A 20452-nucleotide genomic window follows, 5' to 3' on the forward strand; every position below is an offset into this window, starting at 1 on the left:
CTTTTTGTATTTATTATTTGGTCCTGTTTAAACAGTTAGACTGTAAGTGCTCAGATAAGCTTGTAACTATAATCTGTCATAGATCCCTCGAACAAAAAACCCTGCCCAGTTATTGGAAAAAGGAACAGATTACAAACATCTATAAGAAGGGTAGTAGAAGTTGGTTGGTTGATTTATGGGAGGGTACCAAACAGAGAGGTCATTGGTCCCATCAGATTAGGAAAGGATGAGGAAGGCGGTCAGCCATGCCATTTCAAAGGAACCATCCTGATATTTGCCTGAAGCAATCCAGGGAAATCACAGAAAACCTAAATTAGGATGGTCAGACACAGGTTTGAACCATCGCCCTCCCGAATGCAAGTCCATTGTGCAAACCACTGTGCCACTTCAGTTGGCGTAGCAGAAGTGATCCACAAAAGTACCGTCCAATACCCTTGACATCAGTTTGTTGCAGAATCTTAGAACATATTCTGAGCTCAAACATAATGAGGTATCTTGAACAGCATGATCTACTCAATGCCAACCAGCATGAATTTCGTAAACATCAATCATGTGAAACCCAACTTGCGCTTTTCTCACGTAACATACTGGAAGTTTCGGATCAAGGAAATCAGAGAGATGTAGTACTTCTTGATTTCTGAAAAGCACTTGACTCACTATCATCTCTATGTTTATTGTCTAAAGTACAATCATATGGATTATCGAGTGTAATTAGTGACTGGATTGAGTACTTTTAGGTAGGGATGACAAAGCATGTTATTGTGGATGGAGTAACTTCAGGTGTGTTGGGGCCCTTGCTGTTCATGGTGTATATTAATGCAGATGATGCAGTTATCTATAAGCATTACTATGTGAAAGAAGCTGCATAAATATTCAGTCACATCTTGATAAGATTTCAAAGTGGTGTAGAGATTGGCAACTTACATTAAATGTTCAGAAATGTAAAATTTTGCGATTCACTAAATAGAAAAAATGTAGTGTCCTATGACTATAATATGAATGAGTCACTGTTGGAATCGGCCAACTCATACAAATACATGGATGAAACAATTTGTAGGAATATGAAATGGAATGATCACATTTGTTCAGTCATGGGTAAAGCAGACCGTTCATTGGTAGAACTCTGGGGAAGTGCAATCAGATTACAAAGGAGATTGCGTACAAATCACTTTTGCGACCAGTTTTAGAACATTGCTCATGCGAGTGGGACCTGCAACAGATATGACTAACAGGGGTATTGAACGTATCCAAAGAAGGGCAGCACGAATGGTCACAGCTTCATTCAATCCATGAGTGAGTGTCACAGAGATACTGAAGGGACTGAAATGGAAGACTCTTGATGATAGATATAAACTATTCTGAGGAAATCTATTAACAAAGCTTCAAGAACTGGCTTTAAATGAGGACTCTTCGAATATACCAAAATTCTGTATGTATTGCTCTCATAAGGACAGTGAAGATAATATTAGAATAATTACTTCACACACAGAGGCAATCAATCAATGATTCTTCCCATTCTTCTTAAGTGAATGGAACAGGAAGAAATCCTAGTAACTAGTACAAACGGACGTACTGTCTGCCATGCACCTCACCGTGGTTTGCAGAGTGTAGATGTAGATGTAGATGAGATGAAATAAGATTAAATGCTGAAAAAATGCCCCCACTTGACTGCTGTTGACGCTAGTGCCCTATATTAATTGTTGTTGCAGTTGCTCCTACATTCACATTGAAGCTGCTATTAATTTCCTCGAGTTTCAATCTTCAAGGAAAGTATGTATTTAAATCATTTTTTAGGAATCAAAAGATTAAAATTCTTAATAAAATCACCACCTAGAATAATTTCAACATTAAAGCTTTTTTTTTTTTTTTTTTATTTTTTGCACTTGTTCTGGTTTTATCAGGGCAATATCTACACCATAACTGTGGCCCCAGTATAAACTTACACTTTTGTTTTTGGGTTATTAAATTTGCTTACTGTTGATTCAAGTAATTTTGGGCATGCATTCAACATTGTTGATAGTACATACAGTGTTATGTCTTAGAAGTACATGCACCAATTAATCAGCATTCTGGAATGTTATCTTGTTCAGTTTGTTACTGTTCTAATGCATGTATTAAACCTGTCTTTTCTGAGTCGATAATGGTCTGTTAAGTGGAGATACCTGTCTAGTTGTTTACAGCAACTAGTTCATGAACTGATCACACATTGACATTATTTTAGCATTTAGTTCTACATACTTCTTCATTCAAAATCTTCCATAACACCACCACTTGCAGCTCTGAATAAAAACTATTCTTGGTACTGTAAATACTGCTACAGGTGTAATTGAATTCGCGAGGGGGTTGTATGAACTCTACATCTGTGGATTTTGATAAGCCGTGCATGCATACTGGGTTGTTCCCAGTGCGCACCCTAGTTAACGTGGCCAGTGTATGTCAGGTACAGATCTGGTGAGCCTGGGATGCCCAAGCCAGGACTGCTAGTGTCACCAGTCCTTAATAACCATATACTCTGTGCCCACTGCAGTGACTACCATCGAGTAATTATTGTAATGTTGCCCTCACTAATTGCATGAGGAAGACCTTGGAATTGGTGGTGAACTGTCACCTTGCCTGGGTCTTAGAATCCAGGCAGTTCCTCTGTCGCAATATGCTTATTTCAGTGCTACTCTTTGACAGTGCTGCAAGCAGAGAAGAAAGGAAGAAAATGGATCCTACAGTTGGAGTTTTGGAACTATTTCTGAAGTTTGCGCATAATTGCCAAGCTGCTTATACCAAAGGTACCTCATCATGCACTGATGAGATACTTTTGTTGTAGGTGTAAGTTCAAATTATGCATGCTAAAAAAACCTGCTGAATATGGCATAAAACTGATGTGTCTTTCAGATGCTAGAAATAGATATGAATGGATGTAGCTGTGTTGTTAAAGATTTAGATCAGGGACAGTCATAGCATGGCGAACTTCACACGTGCAGCGTGTGCGGGCCACATGCGGGTCAAGGCCTGGCCTGTGCCTCAGCTTTTCTCGATGTTTCTCAGAAATACCCGGAACAGTGGGACATTTCACTTAGCTTCTCAGTGTCTTTTTCAGTCAACAAAACTCTCTGAGTTCGGGTGAATCGTGATGTCAGCACTGATTACCCTTCACTGTTTGTTCGCAATACAAAGGACGTTAATAGATGCAGTGGCTGTATGCACAAAATAAAGCAATCTAGTGATCTACCAACACAATCTTTAAAAATGAATGGGAATGACAGAAGAGAAGGATGAAAATTCTCATTCTGCATAAGTGACGGGTACTGCGTATTTGCAATGAAATGACATTATAGTACCATGCAGAAAAAAATTTAAAGGTATAGCTGAAAATGGAATAGCAAAAAATTATAACAGTTGACAGATGGGATTATTGTTCTGTACTTCAAGAGGCACTTTGTACTAAATTTGTAGGCATGCAGGGTATGAAGAAGTTGGTGATGCGAACAGGAGAATTTCTGAAGTCGCACACATTAGTCCATTGTCAGTTGTAACAGTTTGCAATGGAACTGAACGAAGAGTATGGAGACTTCATATACACACATAAAAAAAGGTTTTGCATCACCTCGATTCTGAGAGTTCTGGAACCTGTACAGAAAATTGAAATGGAGATCAACATATACATGATTTCCGCCCATTTTATTGCTCACGAAAACCACACATTGCATGTTGTACCAGCATACAGCGAGACCTTCAGAAGTGGTGGTCCAGATTTTTGTACACACCGGTACCTCTAATACCCTTTGCACATCCTCTTGATTGATGCATTCCTGTATTTGTTGTGGCACACTGTCCACAAGTTCATCAAGGCACTTGTTGGTCCAGATTGTCCCACTCCTCAACAGCGATTTGGCGTAGTTCCCTCAGAGGGGTTGGTGGGTCACGTTGTCCATAAACAGCACTTTTCAATCTATCCCAGGCATGTTCGATAGGGTTCATGTCTGGAGAACACACTGACCGCTCTAGTCGAGCGATGTCATTATCCTGAAGTCATTCACAAGATGTGCATGTTCGGGATGCAAATTGTCATCGATAAAGACGAATGCCTCGCCAATAAGCTGCTGATATGGTTGCACTACCAGTCGGAGGATGGCATTCACATATCGTACAGCCGTTACGGCGCCTTCCATGACCACCAGTGGCGTACGTCGGCCCCACATGATGCCACCCCAGAACAGCAAGGAACCTCCAGCTTGCTGCACTCGCTGGACAGTGTCTCTAAGGGGTTCAGCCTGACTGGGTTGCCTCCAAACACGTCTCTTAAGATTGTCTGGTTGAAGGCATATGCGACACTCATCAGTGAAGAGAATGTGATGCCAATCCTGAGTGGTCTATTCAGCATGTTGTGAGCCCATCTGTACCGCACTGGATGGTGTTGTGGTTGCCAAGATGGATGTTGGGAGTGAAGTGGCACATCATGCAGCCTATTGCTCACAGTTTGAGTCATAAAACGACATCGTGTGGCTGCACGAAAAGCATTATTCAACATGGTGGTGTTGCTGTCAGGATTCCACTGAGCTATAATCCGTAAGTAGAGGTCATCCACTGTAGTGTAGTAGTAGCCCTTTGGTGGCATGAGCGAGGCGTGCCATTGACAGTTCCTGTCTCTCTGTATCTCCTCCATGTCCGAACATCACTGCTTTGGTTCACTTCGAGATGCCTGGACACTTCCCTTGTTGAGAGCCCTTGCTGGCACAAAGTAACAAAGCAGATGCGATCAAACCAAGATATTGACCATGTAGGCATGGTTGAACTACAGATGACATGAGCCATGTATCTCCTTCCTGGTGGAATGACTGGAACTGATCGGCTGTCGGACCCCTCCGTCTAATAGGCGCTGCTCATACATGGTTGTTTACATCTTTGGGCGGGTTTTGATGTGTGTATTAGTGCAAAGTATGTTGGTTAAGTTAAGGAGCATGCCTGATATATAGCTTGCTATTGTCGAATTTACAAAGGAAAAAAGAGTGCTGGAATGAAAATTAGAACATCTAGAATGGAGTGCAGACTTCACATTTTAAGTGGACTTGTCTGCACACTGCCCACAGTAAGACATAGCAAGCTAACTTCCTTCTGATTTGATGAGCATGCATTTAAAAAGAAAATCTCATTGTAGCTCGAGCTTTTAAGAATTAATCGTGGCCTTGAAAGAATTACAAGGAGTTTCCTAAATGTTTTGAGGACACTGCCAATCTTACATCTGTTTTCAATCTGTTTTAGGCACCATTTGCCATTTCACCTGAAAGCACCCCTGTGGGTCTGCAGATGTAACAGTTTGATTTGCAAGGCAGTTCTCATTTTAAAGATAAATACAGAGACAATATAAAAATATTTAGATCAACACATGTGTGAGACTTTTTTTCAATTATGAAGCTAAATAAATCAAGATTATGTGACAACTTGAGTGTGAGAATCTGTGAAATTGTCTGTGAATCTGTCCTTATGCCAACAATTCGTATGAGGAAAAGAAGTTATACTTTGTCTTCAGTGTGCCAAAAATAATTAAATAATACTAAAAATTTGTTTTGTTTTTGATCTTTGTTGTTGAGAAATATGAAATATAAAACTAAGTAGTATACAGCGTGACTGCTCTGCCACTCAAGTACAGCGCTCCTCACAGTCAGATAGGGTAGCATGCTGGTGGCAGAAATGTGCCAGCCAGGTTGAGCGCTATAACACTCATGCCAGGGCTCTGGTTGTGAGCTGAATTCTTGGCCACCCTTGATTTAGATGAAGATACTCTTTAAGCAGAAGGCTGAAAGTTCTCAAAACCAATACAGTCTGTAATACACCTATCAAAGACTATACAAGGAACAAATAGGAACATCATAGGTGACAGCTGGTTTTCTTCTGTAGAACTTGTAGATGTCATGAAAACCAAGGGACTGACTTATCTTAGGACAATGGGGCAAAATAAGAGAAAGAAATAAAGGGAATTCCTACCCAGTAAATCCAGAGGAGGTGATTCTGATCTATTGAGTTGGTGTAGAAGTTTTTCCGTAAGTTTAATAAACACAACAATACACAAACAGAGCCTTTCGCAATCAGTAATATATTCTCCTTCTGCGTGCAACAGTTTGCCACTGCTGGGATAACTTTTCAATTCCATTACTGTAGAAATCACATGATTTTGAGATGAAGAACTAGCCGAACTATATTTGGAGCGCATTTTCATCCGGAAAGGAAGTTCATTGAAGGCTGTTTCATAGAGGGTGGCAGTGAAAATCTGAGGGTGCAAAATCAGGTGAATAAGGTGGTGTATAGTGTTTTTTTGTCAGTCTAACAGAATGCTGGCCAGTGTTATCATGGAGTAGCATTAGTTTCATGCATCTTCCTGCTCGTGGTTCTTGGAGTGCATTTGCGAAACATCTCAGCAATAAGGATTACACTTCTGGTAAGGAATTCGTATTATGCCATATCGTCGCCGTTCCGTCAGATACAGGACGTTACCTTTTGTGGATGTGTGCAGGTCTTTGTAGGGGGAGTTACTGCTTTGTTTGGGCTCAACCATTCCTTTTTTGTCTTCAATGTTAGCAAAGAGATGCCTTTTATCATCACCAGCAATAATACAGGATAGGACTGTTCAGTGTTGTTCACAAACCAGTTGATGATGAGAAAGCAAAAATGAAAATATGGCTTAATGCCTGTTGTACCCGTACACTCGATTTTTGATCCTTCCCCATTGCATGCAAATGTTGCACAATGGTGGAATGCTAACAGTTCATCAGATTTGCCAGCTTTAGAGTACACTGACTTGGATCATTATGAATTAGTGCGTTTAAACGATCTTTATCAAACCACAAAGGTCTTCCTGAATGTGAAGAGTCACTAATGTCAAACTGATCCTCTCTAAAACTAGTAAAACATTTTCTTGGAGTGCACTGTCCAATGGCATTACCCATACTCTGCACAAATGTTTCTGGGTGCCTCCACTGCTGTCACCTCTCTATTGAACCCAGACAGAAGAATGTCAGAAATGTTCTGATGTCTCCACTTGGCACTCCATTTTCTAGTGTCCACAGCTCCACTGACTATCTCCAAATGACAATATCTAAACTCAGATAGCAACAGTGAACTACAAATAAAAAATGATGACCTGTAAATAAACCCACATCAAATGGAATACCAACCTGCAAAACAAAATTGCTACGAACATATACACCAACCTAACATATGGATTTACAAAGGACAAGCCTGCCGTCTCTTACGCGCTGAAAAAGAACAAGGCAGTGATTATTTTATCATCCACGTATTGCGAGGTATCTGTTGACAGCACCACTCAGAAACCAGAGATGATAGAATTTTATAACCTCAACGAGGGAGTAGTAATTTCTCTGAAAGAGAAATGTGCGAACTATTGTAGTGGTTGACATAATATACCTGATTCTGTACACAAATGCTGTAAATTCATATATAGTATATAGCTCCTTTAAACTTAACCCACAGACAAACATGCTTGAATTTACAGTGAACCTCACCAGAGCTCTCACCAAACATCAACTGAAAAGAGGATTGAATGATGTGTAAATAAATTATGAACTCCAGATATGTATTCGAAGAGTCCTGGGGGTGTTAGAAGAAACGGCTGCTTACATACTAGAAGATAAACTTGAAAAGAGGAAAGCGTGCTTCTTGTGCAAACCTTGTAAGAAGAGGAAGGCATCTTATGTTAGTTTTCTGTATAAAAATCCAGTGTGCCTTGAATGCACAAAAAACTTTGGGAACAATGTTTAGAACAGTTGTGAAGTGCAAGTGGCTTCTGTGTTACAAAAAAATTATTCTTTTCGTTACAAAATAATAATACTGTTTCTTTGTGTTGTTCGCCACGTGTGTTGATAAGTGAACTTCCATGTTTTCTTTATAACATAGTGATAACAGTGAATATTATACACAAGTTTTTTTCTTCTTTACAGAAAACTGCTGTTGTTCATCATTGGTAACAAATATGTGCTCCGTATATCCAGTTTCTCATGGTTCATTTGCACACATTCATCTATGAATAAGCAATCACTCAGTATTTTCAGTTATTACTAATCCATTGAGTTCAAAGGTTGACATCACTATGAGTAATTTTCTCTTAATTTTTTAAGTTGAATTAAAGCAGGTTGTATAAAGCATACAGGCATAGAGTTTTGTCAACATATAGTATTTTATTAATTACTGTTAGTCACTAAATACTATTCTGTACATTCAAGATATCAGATTTGAGTTTTGTATAGATCTGAGGAAGAAAAAAAGCAAAGTGGCCCGGCAGACGTTACCTCACAAACTATGTCCCAATGTAAGTACCACTCAAGTTAAGGTTAAGGGCTAAAATAGCTCTTGGGACTGAAAGACCCTTAGAGCAAGCTAATGAGGTCGGCACTCAAACTCAGTGAGTTTAATGATGAGGTGGTCCATAAACTGAGTAGGAAATATACAAATGCAGATGCATTGACCAGGAAGGTTGCAGTGTTGACTACATTAGGGAAAAGTGTAACAGAGTGGCTGAGAGCACAGGTGGCTGACAAAGACTGTCAGGCATTCAGGTTACAATCACAGTTCGTGACATATGAGAGCTTACTCTGCAGGATGACAAAATGTTGACCATACATAATGTTTCTGGCAGTGTTCAAAGACAAAGTATGGCAACAAGTGCATTATCATATGTTGTCAGGTCTCAAAGGACACAGAATGATGGACACATGAGTAGTGGTAAGATTCTGGTAGAGAACAAGAAATCGTGATGTCGAGCAGTACGTAAAGGATCGTGTGCCATGTACACAAAGAGCTGACCTTAGTCGTCCAAAAATCCCTTTTCCAGACTACCAGATGAATCTGAGCCCTTTCAGAAGATTGTATGTGATATCTTGGGACTATTCAATAGGACACCCGCTGATATAAATGTGTACTAACAATCAGAGATTATTTGTTGAGATTGCTGGTGTGGTGGTGTTTTCTGATCAGCAGGCTAGAACAGTAGCCCAGATTCTAGTTAACAGATGGATACTTAAATTTTTTTCTTCCTGATACGTCAGTTACGGATAATGGTATGACTTTTGTATTGGACTTGATGAAGCAGTTGCGTCATGTACTTTGTAGCCAGAAGTTATGGACAAGCCCATTGCACCTACAAACTATTGGCAGACCAGAGCGAGCTCATGGACCCATCTCTAAAATGTTGAGTTATTACATTAATAGCCAGCAAAACAATTGGGATACATAACTGCAATACATAGTTTTCACATATAACTCTAAAGCGCATATTGGTACAGGTCTGTTACCTTTTGAGGTGGTGTACGGTAGGAAATACTGTCCCCCTTTCATGTCACATTTTGTAAATTAGGACCTAACTGTGAATCTGTCAGATATGCAAAACTGATATGTCAAGTGTGGCAGAAGATGAAGACAGCCAACACTAAAGCCTTGGAATGACAAGAACAGTCCAAGCAGTGTTTAGGGGAAACTGCCACAATATCACGTGGGTAATTGGGAACAAGTGAAGACACAAGCAGTGCCAATAATTTTGAACATGGAAAAGCTCATGGTCTTAAGTCACTAGGGGCTTACAGGAAAGTCTAAAGGAAAGCATCACCATTTTCCAGCAGGAGAAGTGCAAACAAATGCACAGATACGTAGAGTGCAACAGTATCCAGGAAAAGCAGAAGCATTAGTATACTAGAAAGAAATACTGGACCCACAACCTCATTTTCAGGTGATAGGAGAACGTTGGATCTACCCATACTGGAAACCATTATCACGAATTGCTATGAGAACGGGAAAGCTAAGGGCATGTTAAAGTTCGAATTATGTAATAGCAGTATTTTGGTGAACGGTGCAACTTGTGAAGTAGCTGGGATGAACTGCTGTCTCCCAGCTTCACTCACAGCTATGACTGTATTCCAACTAACCCACTCAGCATTGCATTGGCTAGAGAAACTGTTAGGTGTATTGCCTTCACAAAATCTAACTTACCTTAACAACGCCCTAAATCGTGACGTCAACAATCTTTAAATACACTTATAGCATCTCAGCAAGGGAAAATTTTCATGGAACAAATGTTTCAACACATTCAGCAGTATCAAGGGAACCACCATCAGAATATCATACCTATAAACATTACAACCACCAGTCTTGCTGTGTTTCTGATAGCAACTTATATATCCTTTTTTTGGCTCAAAGTATCCATACTCTCGTCCTACAGACACATCAGATACCTGTTGAGTGGTTAACTGATGTAATCCGGAAAGCATAGACAAAAAAAACTGTAAATTTGTGATTGATTATAAGCATAGAAATAAGTGTAATATAGTATACCTTTGAAAAGTGTTCAGTAAACTAAAACTTACAAATAATGGTATAGATGACGAAACGAGAGGAGGAACTATGCGGGTCAACTCACAGAGACTTGGTGGGAAGTTACGGAATATGGAAGCATATCATGTTTGCGATGAGGTAGAAAGCAAGCATTGTAATTGGAATTGATAGCATGAGGGAGTGAATGGATGTTACACTTTATTTGATGACTGAAGATTTAAAATACAAATGTTCAAAAGTGCAGATGATTATTTCATTTCAGTGATTAATCAGTCTTTGAGAATTGCTCCCTCAGTAGATGTTCTCCATAAAAACCAGATCTGTGGACATTACATTATACAGGTACCTGTATAAGAGGAGGGCAAAGCCAAGTTCATGACTTATCAGCTAAGCAAGAAGTTACATTTTAGTTAAGTGAATGTATTGTTGCGACCTGTTGGTGCAATGTGGTGTGGTGCAATGGGCTTAGTGAACAGTTTTTATATATATATATATATATATATATATATATATATATATATATATATATATATATATATATATATATATATATATATATATATATAAGAAGGGAGGAGTATTGTAATGCAGGATAATTTTGGTGTATATGCATAAATCTTTTAAAATTCTACTCACTGAGCTCAGAGCTGAGGCAGCCAGCTTGGGGCCAGTGTGCCAATCAAAATTTCAACACAGCAAACCACCAGTGTAATGGAAGACAGGGTACCAGGCAAGCATTGCCACACAACTTCTGAGTGAGGGTAGCAAAAGAGCAAACAGGTCAGTATTGAGTAACACTCATGCACCAGAGCACCACTGCAATAGTAAATGTTGCAGAGAGACCGGGCCTCAGTGACCCAGAATAATTATTGAACCACCACTGTGAGGCAAGAAGTGCTGCAAGGCCAATGACCGACAGTAAATTCGATCATGCACCCTAAGCCGCTGCGTCATAGATGTGGATTCGACTCTTTAAATAACGGAACTTTTGAGGCTCAAAGACACATCCAGTCATGCCGCCATTCTGTCACTGTCACTAGAACCAGAAAGAATCATGTCTATTGAGTTTCATTGAAGCCATGACAAGCTGATCAATAATGGTTTGCCTGTGCTACCTGCTTGCTCTCTTCAACACCGAGCCTTAGCTGACCTAACGCAAACCCGCAGCTGTGGTCTGCCATTGCTGCTTACTGGGGCGTCATGGATGGGTAGAAGACTGGTGGGCTGTCAGCCTTCCTCCCACTGATGGTCCATCACAAATGATCTTCAAGTTGTCATCTCCACACCACCCATGCATGGCATGTTCACACAGCCCACTTGTCAACTCATGGAGATCTGTTGTGGTCTTGGTTGATCCATTGATCCATGGTGAATGATCAGGGCCTAACCTTCATGACAACTGACATCCTGGACCACAACTGTTTATTCTCACCTAAGCACATGGCGGTCTGTCTACGAGAGCAATGAGATCTGTACTGTACTGCAGAACGTCAGGAGTGGGCAAAGCATGCTCAGCCCCTCACTACTGCCTCAACAACACGACTGATGGATACTGACGTGCAGCTGAGACTTCATGGCGGGGCATGTCAATGCAACTTTATTTCATCTGCTGATATCCAGCTGCCGTACGATGAAGGGAAGCAACTTTATAACTCTGTAAACTTACCCTGGCAAATAAATGTTACTACAGCTACCGCTGTGTCAGTAACGCCTCTGGCCATATTCTGGACCATTCTTCCACACTCCATGCTAGTGTCCTGCAACAAAGTGACCCCAGCTCCACAAGTCGTAACAATATATTAACTATACTAAAATATAACTTTTTGCCTAGCTGATAGTCGTGAAGTTGGCTTCACCCTTCTCTTATACAGGTACCTGTATGATATAATGTCAACTGGTCTGGTTTGTCTGGAGAACATCTACTGAGGGCGCGATTCTCAAAGACTGATGAATCAGTAACTCTGAAATGAAATAATCATCTGTACTTTTGAATATTTGTGTTTTAAATCTTCAAACATCAAATAACAAAGTGTAACATCCATTCAGTTCCTTGCACTATCAATTCCGATTACAATGTCTGCTTTATACCTCATCAGGAACATGATTTGCCTTTGCACTCCACAATTTCCCACCAAGTCTACAAAGACAAAGTATAAAGATAACATTTCAAGCAAAGAGGTTTACACGGCCTCAAAGACATTAACTGATCAATATTTAGCAAAACTTAGAAGATTAAAATTTACAGATTTTTTATGTTTTAACTTCATAAAATACAAATGACTATGTAAGAAATAATAAATTTGAGTGGGGATGGTTTTATAAGGCCGTTTTGATTTATAAAATGAAATTAGTGATACCCATTGACACCGAATAATTCAGAATATGTCTCAGGCGTGATTACATTGAGGTCCGTCATATCAAAACCTCACTACAGACAACACATTCTCATCGTCAACATTGCATATGACAATGTTCTTCATTACTGTGTGTGTTCTTATTTTGCACAAAACTTCGCTCCTGTTCCAGTACTTGATAAATGCCTTAAAGTATGAATTGTGTGATTAGTAGAAATTGTTTTACATTTTAAATCTTGCCAAAAAGTTTGATGACACATCTGCTCTTCCAAAGGAATGACTATTAGACACTGACGTAATAATTATTGCTTGTTTGTAGAAACAACAAGTCTGACTTCCCCTGTCCCTCCATTTTCTGGCTTCATCATAATTACACTTTTACGACACACAGCAAAATGATTGTGTAAGTATAACTCAGATACATAACAAAATGTGCTGACAAGCCACACGGAGCATAATCAAATTGTAAAAGATTTATCAGCTCAAATAGAAACATAATTGTTACGACACATATATGTAGTATTAAATTCCAAAGATCCAGATTGATTTTCTTTAATTAAGCATAATATCTTCAAATTCTGTAACCATATCATACCGTATCATATTATGTTAACACACTAAAATGTCCTTACAGTTAAATTTTCATAAAAATGCCCATTTGTTAAACGTAATGTATTTGAATTTTAGTAACTTTGAGTTCGCACAGTATTAAACCATGTAAACTTCGAAATAATTAACTCATGACTGCAAACTAATGGAAAATTGATAGAATACCAGTGAAAGATAGCTTTGGCAGATTGACAGGATGGAAGGAGAAAGATGCAGTACAGAAAACAAAACTGGAAATAGTGCCACAACAACTGAACGCTCTCTGCACGTCAGACATAACATGAAGTGTGATGTCCAACAGAGGCTAGACAGGAAATAGTCTCTTCAGATTATAGCAAAATTAAATGTCGTACGATGACAAAGTAAAAACCAAGTAGTTAGATTGAAGCTCTACCAAAATACAGAACATCGCACAGTTATGACATCATAAAGTCATCATAATTTAACATTATCCCTGGTATGAAATTGTACATAGTAAAATTAGTATGTCTTTCAGCAAAAATGACAGATCATATGACATCAGTTGTAGTACAATATAGCCTGAAGCATCAAATAATCATTAGGTACTCAGAGTGCAGCGTAAATCTTAGCATGAACCATAATATCGCAAAAATTGAAAGGTAATTCAGTAAATAAAGCAAAGAAAAAGGTTTTCGATTCTCCCTTGCAAAAACAATAGTGATGTATACAAATTTGTCTCTGTCATTCTTTAAATTATCTGGTAGTTTTTCGACTCTTTTAATTAATACTTTGTGTGACACCTTTTCCATAACAATCTTGTAATGTGACACCTTCTCCATAACAATTTCGTAACTAAACACAATCTTACTTCAACGTTTTAAAATTATTTCCCTTGAATCAATAAAAAAAAAGCTGTAACTTGTGAACAGAGACCTTTATATTCAAATACTTCAGTTACTTCTTACCTTAATGAAATTGATAAGACTAACTTGAGAATTTCGCATAAATCAGTATCATTACGAAAAGGATACACTGCCAGTCACCATATAGAAAAGACATGTTGCAGAGAGGTGGGGAGCTTTCGGCCAAGACACAGCAACTGTGCCTCATAAGACAAGCAATTTGTGGGTAATAAGGGTATGTAGGAGGCTGGAGCAGGAAGGGGGATGGATACCAGTGAAGGGAAAGGTATAATTCTGCTTGTAGGAGCATGCAAGAACATAGTGAAGACAAGATAGGGCTGCTAGGTGCAGTTGGGAAGTTTGGGGGGGAGTTGGGTGAGTGAATGTTACAGACAACCAAAGGTTGAGGTCAGGGGGGTTTCAGGAATGCAGGACCTGTTTCAGGAAGATTTGACTTCATCACAGTCCAGAAAAGCTTGTGTTTTTTGGAAGGATCCAAATGGCACAGGCTGTGAAGCAATCATTGAAGAGAAGAACATTGTGTTGGACAACATGTTCAACAATTGGGTGGTCCAACTCTCTCTTGGCCACAGTTTGTTGGCGGACATTAATGTGGACAGACAACTTTTTAGTTTTCATGCCCACAAAGATAGCACCACAGTGGCTGCAGCGTAGTTTGTAGATCACATGACTACTTCCACAGGTAGCCTGCCTTTGATGGGAAAGGTGATGCCTGTGACCATAATGGAGTTTGTGGTGGTGGGGGGATGATGTATGGGTCAGATCCTACCCTACCCTATACCCTACCCTAACCTAACCTCCGCTCCCCTCCCTCCACATTTCTGGAATGGAGTCACTGTAGACAAATCTGAAAGCTGGCAGAGTCTCTCTGTCAGGTAGTCCCTGCAGTTCAAAACCACAATGGTGGAGCCTTTGTTGGCAGGTAGGATTATAAGATCACAACCAGTTTTTAGGCGGTGAATTTTGGTTCTTTCTTGGGATGTAATGTTAATTTCCACATTGAGGGATTTGTGGTTAACAAATTCTGGAATTTCCCTTGTGACTCAGTTTCACCCTGGACTGGAGCAACTGAATGACATTTTCTGCCAGGTTTTTGACTACCTGTCGTTGTGCCCTGAAATGAATATCCACCCACTATTCTTCCCATCCCTGCCACAGTGGTATTCTACCACCCACTAATCCTATGCAGTCTCCTTTTCCATCCGTACTCCACCACCTGCTTCCAATCCCTTGCCTCATGGCTCATATCCCAGTAGAAGATCTAGATGCAAGACCTGTTCCATACATCCTCCCACCATCATTTACTCCATTCCAGACACAGGCATCACCTATCCTGTCAAAGGCAGGGCTACTTGTGAAAGCAGTTGTGTGAGATACAAACTAAGCTGCAACCGCTATTGTACTGTCTGTGTGGGCATGACAACTGACAAGCTGCCTGTCCGCATGAATGGCTACCAAGTAACAGCTGGACCACCCAGTTACTGAGTATGCTGCCAGCACAATACTCTTCTCTTCAATTACTGCTTCACAACCTGCGCCATCTGGATCCTTCCAACCAGCACCACCTTTTCTGAATTGCACAGGTGGAAACTCTTCCTTAAATATATCCTACTTTCCCATAATGCCCCTGGTATCAGCCTTTGGTTGTCTCTAACCTTCACTCACTTAGCCTCCTTTCCATCTCCCACTTCAGTGCTTCACAGCTTTCTATTCCACCAATTCAACCACTAGTCTTTTTCTCCTGCTCTACTTGTCTCCTTTTCCACGTCCCTCTCCCCAAACCTCCCAAATGCACCTAGCAGCCCTACCCTGTCTTCACCTAGACCTTGCATCATTCAACAAGCAGCACTACACCTTCCCCTTACCCTACCCTGTTATCCCTCCCTCTCCCCACACCAGCCTCCTCCACATCCCCACCACCCACAAACTGCTTCTCCCAATATGCACATTTGTTGTTTGAAGTCCCTCAGAGACAAGTGTGTGTGTGTGTGTGTGTGTGTGTGTGTGTGTTTGTTTGCTTGTTTTTGTTCTACTTTAGGAGAAGGTGTCTTACCTGAAATCTCAAATGTATAGCAGTTTTTTCATTGTGCCTGTGTGTGACTGAGTGTCTCTTCTATATTATGTGTAGCACTCTATCCTTCTCATAATACTGTCATTATTCCATCCTGGATTTTCCATTTTTGAAATAAATAATCTTCATTTACTACATTACCACATAATTGTTCCCAGTTACCTTTAAGCTATTTATAAAAATCATTCTGACACATCTCCCAACAGTCACGCTGCAGTTTTCAAAATTTAGATAATTTTTGCCAAAACAGTTGCTTTGAAGTTTTCATTCATTTTGGTGAAAATCCATCTGCTTTTAACAACTCAAACACAACACTTTCCTCTGACAAATACTCGTCATTTCAGAATGATGAGATACTTCACTCAGAACATTGACTTACACACAACCATCATGTAAATTAATTACACCATCATTAATTTTAACTACATAGGGCACACAAAAGTTGTAACATAAGTTATTTTCTTAGTTTCTAACCCACTTCCACCAGAGCATTAGACTTTTTCTCCCTGATTCAACAGTCGCTTTTAATTCTGGGATTAGTAAATCACAATGAATATTATTGTTCTTAAGTTCATTTGTTAATTTGCTGGTTACGCGCAAAATTCTGTCATTTGTTTCAGCTACGAGATTACTCAGTTCACTTTTTGTTTCATCTGTTCTGTTATTCATTTCCTCTACCATATAACGCACTTCATTTTTTGTTTCATCAATTTTGTTGTTTTCATTAGCCATTTGTTTCTTTCTTTTTTTATTCTATTAGCAAATCTTTTGTTTCCCTCAATCCTTTGAGTATTTCAATTTCCTTTCGAGTCAATCCAAAATTATCTTTCCTCATTGTTTTTGGTCCCAGTTAAGAATTTCCTTTCATCATATTTTGAAGCATTATCAGGTTTGAAAAAAGCAACTTTTGTCACACAACATTTTCCTCTAAAAGTTTTCACTTGGTTAAGCACAGAATAAAAGAATAATAATTTTCAATATTTATCTGTTTGGAAACAACGCAGTGAGCAGTGTGGTCCATAACACTGAGTCTAATCACTGTGATGCCCAAATTTTTATGTAATTCCAATCTTTGATTCCAAAAGATTTCTGCTGTTACATTTACTGTCTGAAAACTCAGAAAGAATGGCATTGGAATGCCTGCCCCAAATTGTGGTCACAGCTCACCTCCACCTCTTGCAACATCCCTACTCTCCAACAATACATAAAAGTTTACTGCTAATTTTTATTTATATACTGCATTTTCCTTGACAACTATATGAAGAGTATTTGCTAACTGTAGAAGTCTTAGAACAGGAAATGTTACTTGAATTGAATAATTTGCGGTTGATGTGCATTGTTGTTCATGTTTGTTTGCTGCAGATATCCTAGTTTCAATGCTATTTTGGACAATACTGAATTCTTTAATGATTCTTGTAGAGTGCCTTATTAAAATGAAAACATCTGACTCAAATATAATGACAAAATTTCTTCATTTATTTGTCAATTGACTCACATAACCAACAAGAAAGATCTGACAACTAAAAATAACTGCACGACTCACAACTAATATGAATTGGGACTACTGCTCTGGGTTAATGCCAGCCCACATATAGAAAGCTAACAATTCACAGTGATAAATAAGTTATAAAACTACAGTGAAAAATTACATTTTCACAAAAACTTTGGTATAATTGTATGTTTTACAGTAATGAGGAAAATGACCCAAGTTGGGTTTTTTATAAATTTGTTTTTATGTGTAATTTTGCAAGATATGAATTGTAAAAATTGACTTCTAAAAAATGTAAATTTTTTCTAAATTTCTTAATAAAGTCACATTTTTCATTGAACAAGTTACTTAGTAAATTATGTTATACACTACGAAACAGTCTTGATTTTTTTTCATGCTATTATTCTGGACCTTTCAGAATGATATTTTCATACAAAAAATTAGTTGCTTTATATAGTTAAGTTGTTGTTCTTTTAAATATAGCAATTTTATTTTAAACAAATATAAACCCATAATACATTATTTCAGAATTTTGTAAATGATATAATTTGTTTATATAATAGAGGGAAACATTCCACGTGGGAAAAATATATCTAAAAACAAAGATGATGTGACTTACCAAACGAAAGTGCTGGCAGGTCGATAGACACACAAACATACACACAGAATTCAAGCTTTCGCAACCAACGGTTGCTTCGTCAGGAAAGAGGGATGGAGAGGGAAAGACGAAAGGATGTGGGTTTTAAGGGAGAGGGTAAGGAGTCATTCCAATCCCGGGAGCGGAAAGACTTACCTTAGGGGGAAAAAAGGACAGGTATACACTCGCGCGCACACACACACACACACACACACACACACACACACACACACACACACACATATCCATCCGCACATACACAGACACAAGCAGACAGAAAAAATGAAATGTCTGCTTGTGTCTGTGTATGTGCGGATGGTGTGTGTGTGTGTGTGTGTGTGTGTGTGTGTGTGTGTGTGTGTGTGTGTGTGCGCGTGTGTGCGTGTCCTTACCCTCTCACTTAAAACCCACATCCTTTCGTCTTTCCCTCTCCTTCCCTCTTTCCTGACGAAGCAACCATTGGTTGCGAAAGCTTGAATTTTGTGTGTATGTTTGTGTTTGTTTGTGTGTCTATCGACCTGCCAGCACTTTCGTTTGGTAAGTCACATCATCTTTGTTTTTAGATATATAATTTGTTTATATACACATAATCCTAAATTGTTCCAAATAAATTAAATAATGACTAATAAATATAAAATATGGTCATATAATAATTCAATACAGTGTATCATGTAATACACCAAAAACTGTTAATCGCCTGCTCCTATACATAATCAAAGGCTGTTAAGTTACTCTGCACAAAAGTGCAGTGTATGGATGCCCCTAAGTAAATTTTGGTCCTCTTTGTTGCATGTTGATAAATATGTTATGTGGTACAGCTTGCTTGTTATTATTAACAAGTAAAAAGACTGTTAAGATTTGGATACCATAAACCAAAACAAAATCTTGCCTATTTACACCATAATTTTGTTCTTCATAGTGTGCTGGAACTAATTGTTGCCAAATGGTCCTTCCTTCTATACATGCACACAACTTACATGACACTTGGGTCAGTCTGATGCTAATTTTGAAGTTCTGTGGAGTATCAGGACTGCTTTTTATAGCAAGAGGGAAGAAACTGCAGTGTTAAAGCCTGTATCATCCTTTCTATCTATCAGCCAGCTGCTTTTATGTTTCACTGTTTGTGGTGTCTTTGTATCCCTATTTTGTTGAGGTTTAAGAAACTATCAACCCACAAATAGAACTAACTCCGCACATTTTTGATTGGATTTAACAAAAGTGTTTTGATAGAATTAAAGTATTTGGCATTATATATGTTATCTTTCTCTTATTTATTTTACTCACACTCATTTTTCCAATTATCCTTTTGTTTAGAATGTACATTGGTTATGGAAATTACACAAATTGGAGAGTTTGAAATGTATTTTCCTGGGAGATTGAAATTTCTGTTCCAAACATTTTATTAGTTTCTTTTTGTTAGTCACGTTGTATGACTTTCATTAATTTTCTGCTCACAGCTGCCCATCCAAAGCCAGGAAGGCCTTCAGTAGCAACAGCAAGAGCAAGAGCAAGAACAATAGCAACAGTAGTAGTAGTAGCAGTAGCAACAGTAGCAGTTGCAGCAGCAGTGCTGTTGGGTGAGTTATCATATTCTTTTGGTTGCCAGAATTATCCACGAAGTAATAGCTATTGTTCAATTAAAATACGGACAGCTTATATTTTTTTCAGGAAGCAAATGTAGTATACATTTCAGTCTTAATTACCTCTCTCCTTAGTTTCTTTTTTCTTGGGGCCTTTGTCCCGGGTCACTCGAGGTCAGCTGTGTTACTGTTGATTTGGCAGTGTTAGTTGCAGAGGCTGACCGGGTGCCCTTCCTGCCACCACCCTGAACCCCCCACGGACTGAAGTAATATACCCAAGCTGTTTGTGTCTAGTGGAAGCCATGGATGAGTGCAAACGTTTTCAAATATCTGCGAGTCGTGTAGCTGAGGCGGAACGTGTGGACCAACCTGATATACACCTAGTGGGATGTGGAAAACTGCCTAAAAACCACATCTAGGCTGGCCAGCATACTGGCCCTCATTGTTAATCCACCGGGCGGATTCAATCCGGGGCCGGTGTGCATACCGAGTCCAGGAA

The 20452-nt window shown here is 39.1% G+C and overlaps 1 protein-coding gene across 2 annotated transcripts in view; it reads left to right on the forward strand.

Moving 5' to 3' along the window:
- The window catches only part of LOC126456977 (uncharacterized), a 168621-nt gene that overhangs the window by 27490 nt on the left and 120679 nt on the right, over window positions 1-20452 (forward strand). For both annotated transcript variants that reach the window (XM_050092921.1, XM_050092922.1), the window contains exon 2: window positions 19831-19950. In XM_050092921.1, the coding sequence (XP_049948878.1) occupies window positions 19831-19950 (120 nt within the window). The remainder of the gene's footprint in view (window positions 1-19830; window positions 19951-20452) is intronic.

The sequence above is a fragment of the Schistocerca serialis genome, chromosome 2 (assembly GCF_023864345.2).
Source record: "Schistocerca serialis cubense isolate TAMUIC-IGC-003099 chromosome 2, iqSchSeri2.2, whole genome shotgun sequence".
Taxonomy (NCBI): Eukaryota; Metazoa; Arthropoda; class Insecta; order Orthoptera; family Acrididae; genus Schistocerca; species Schistocerca serialis.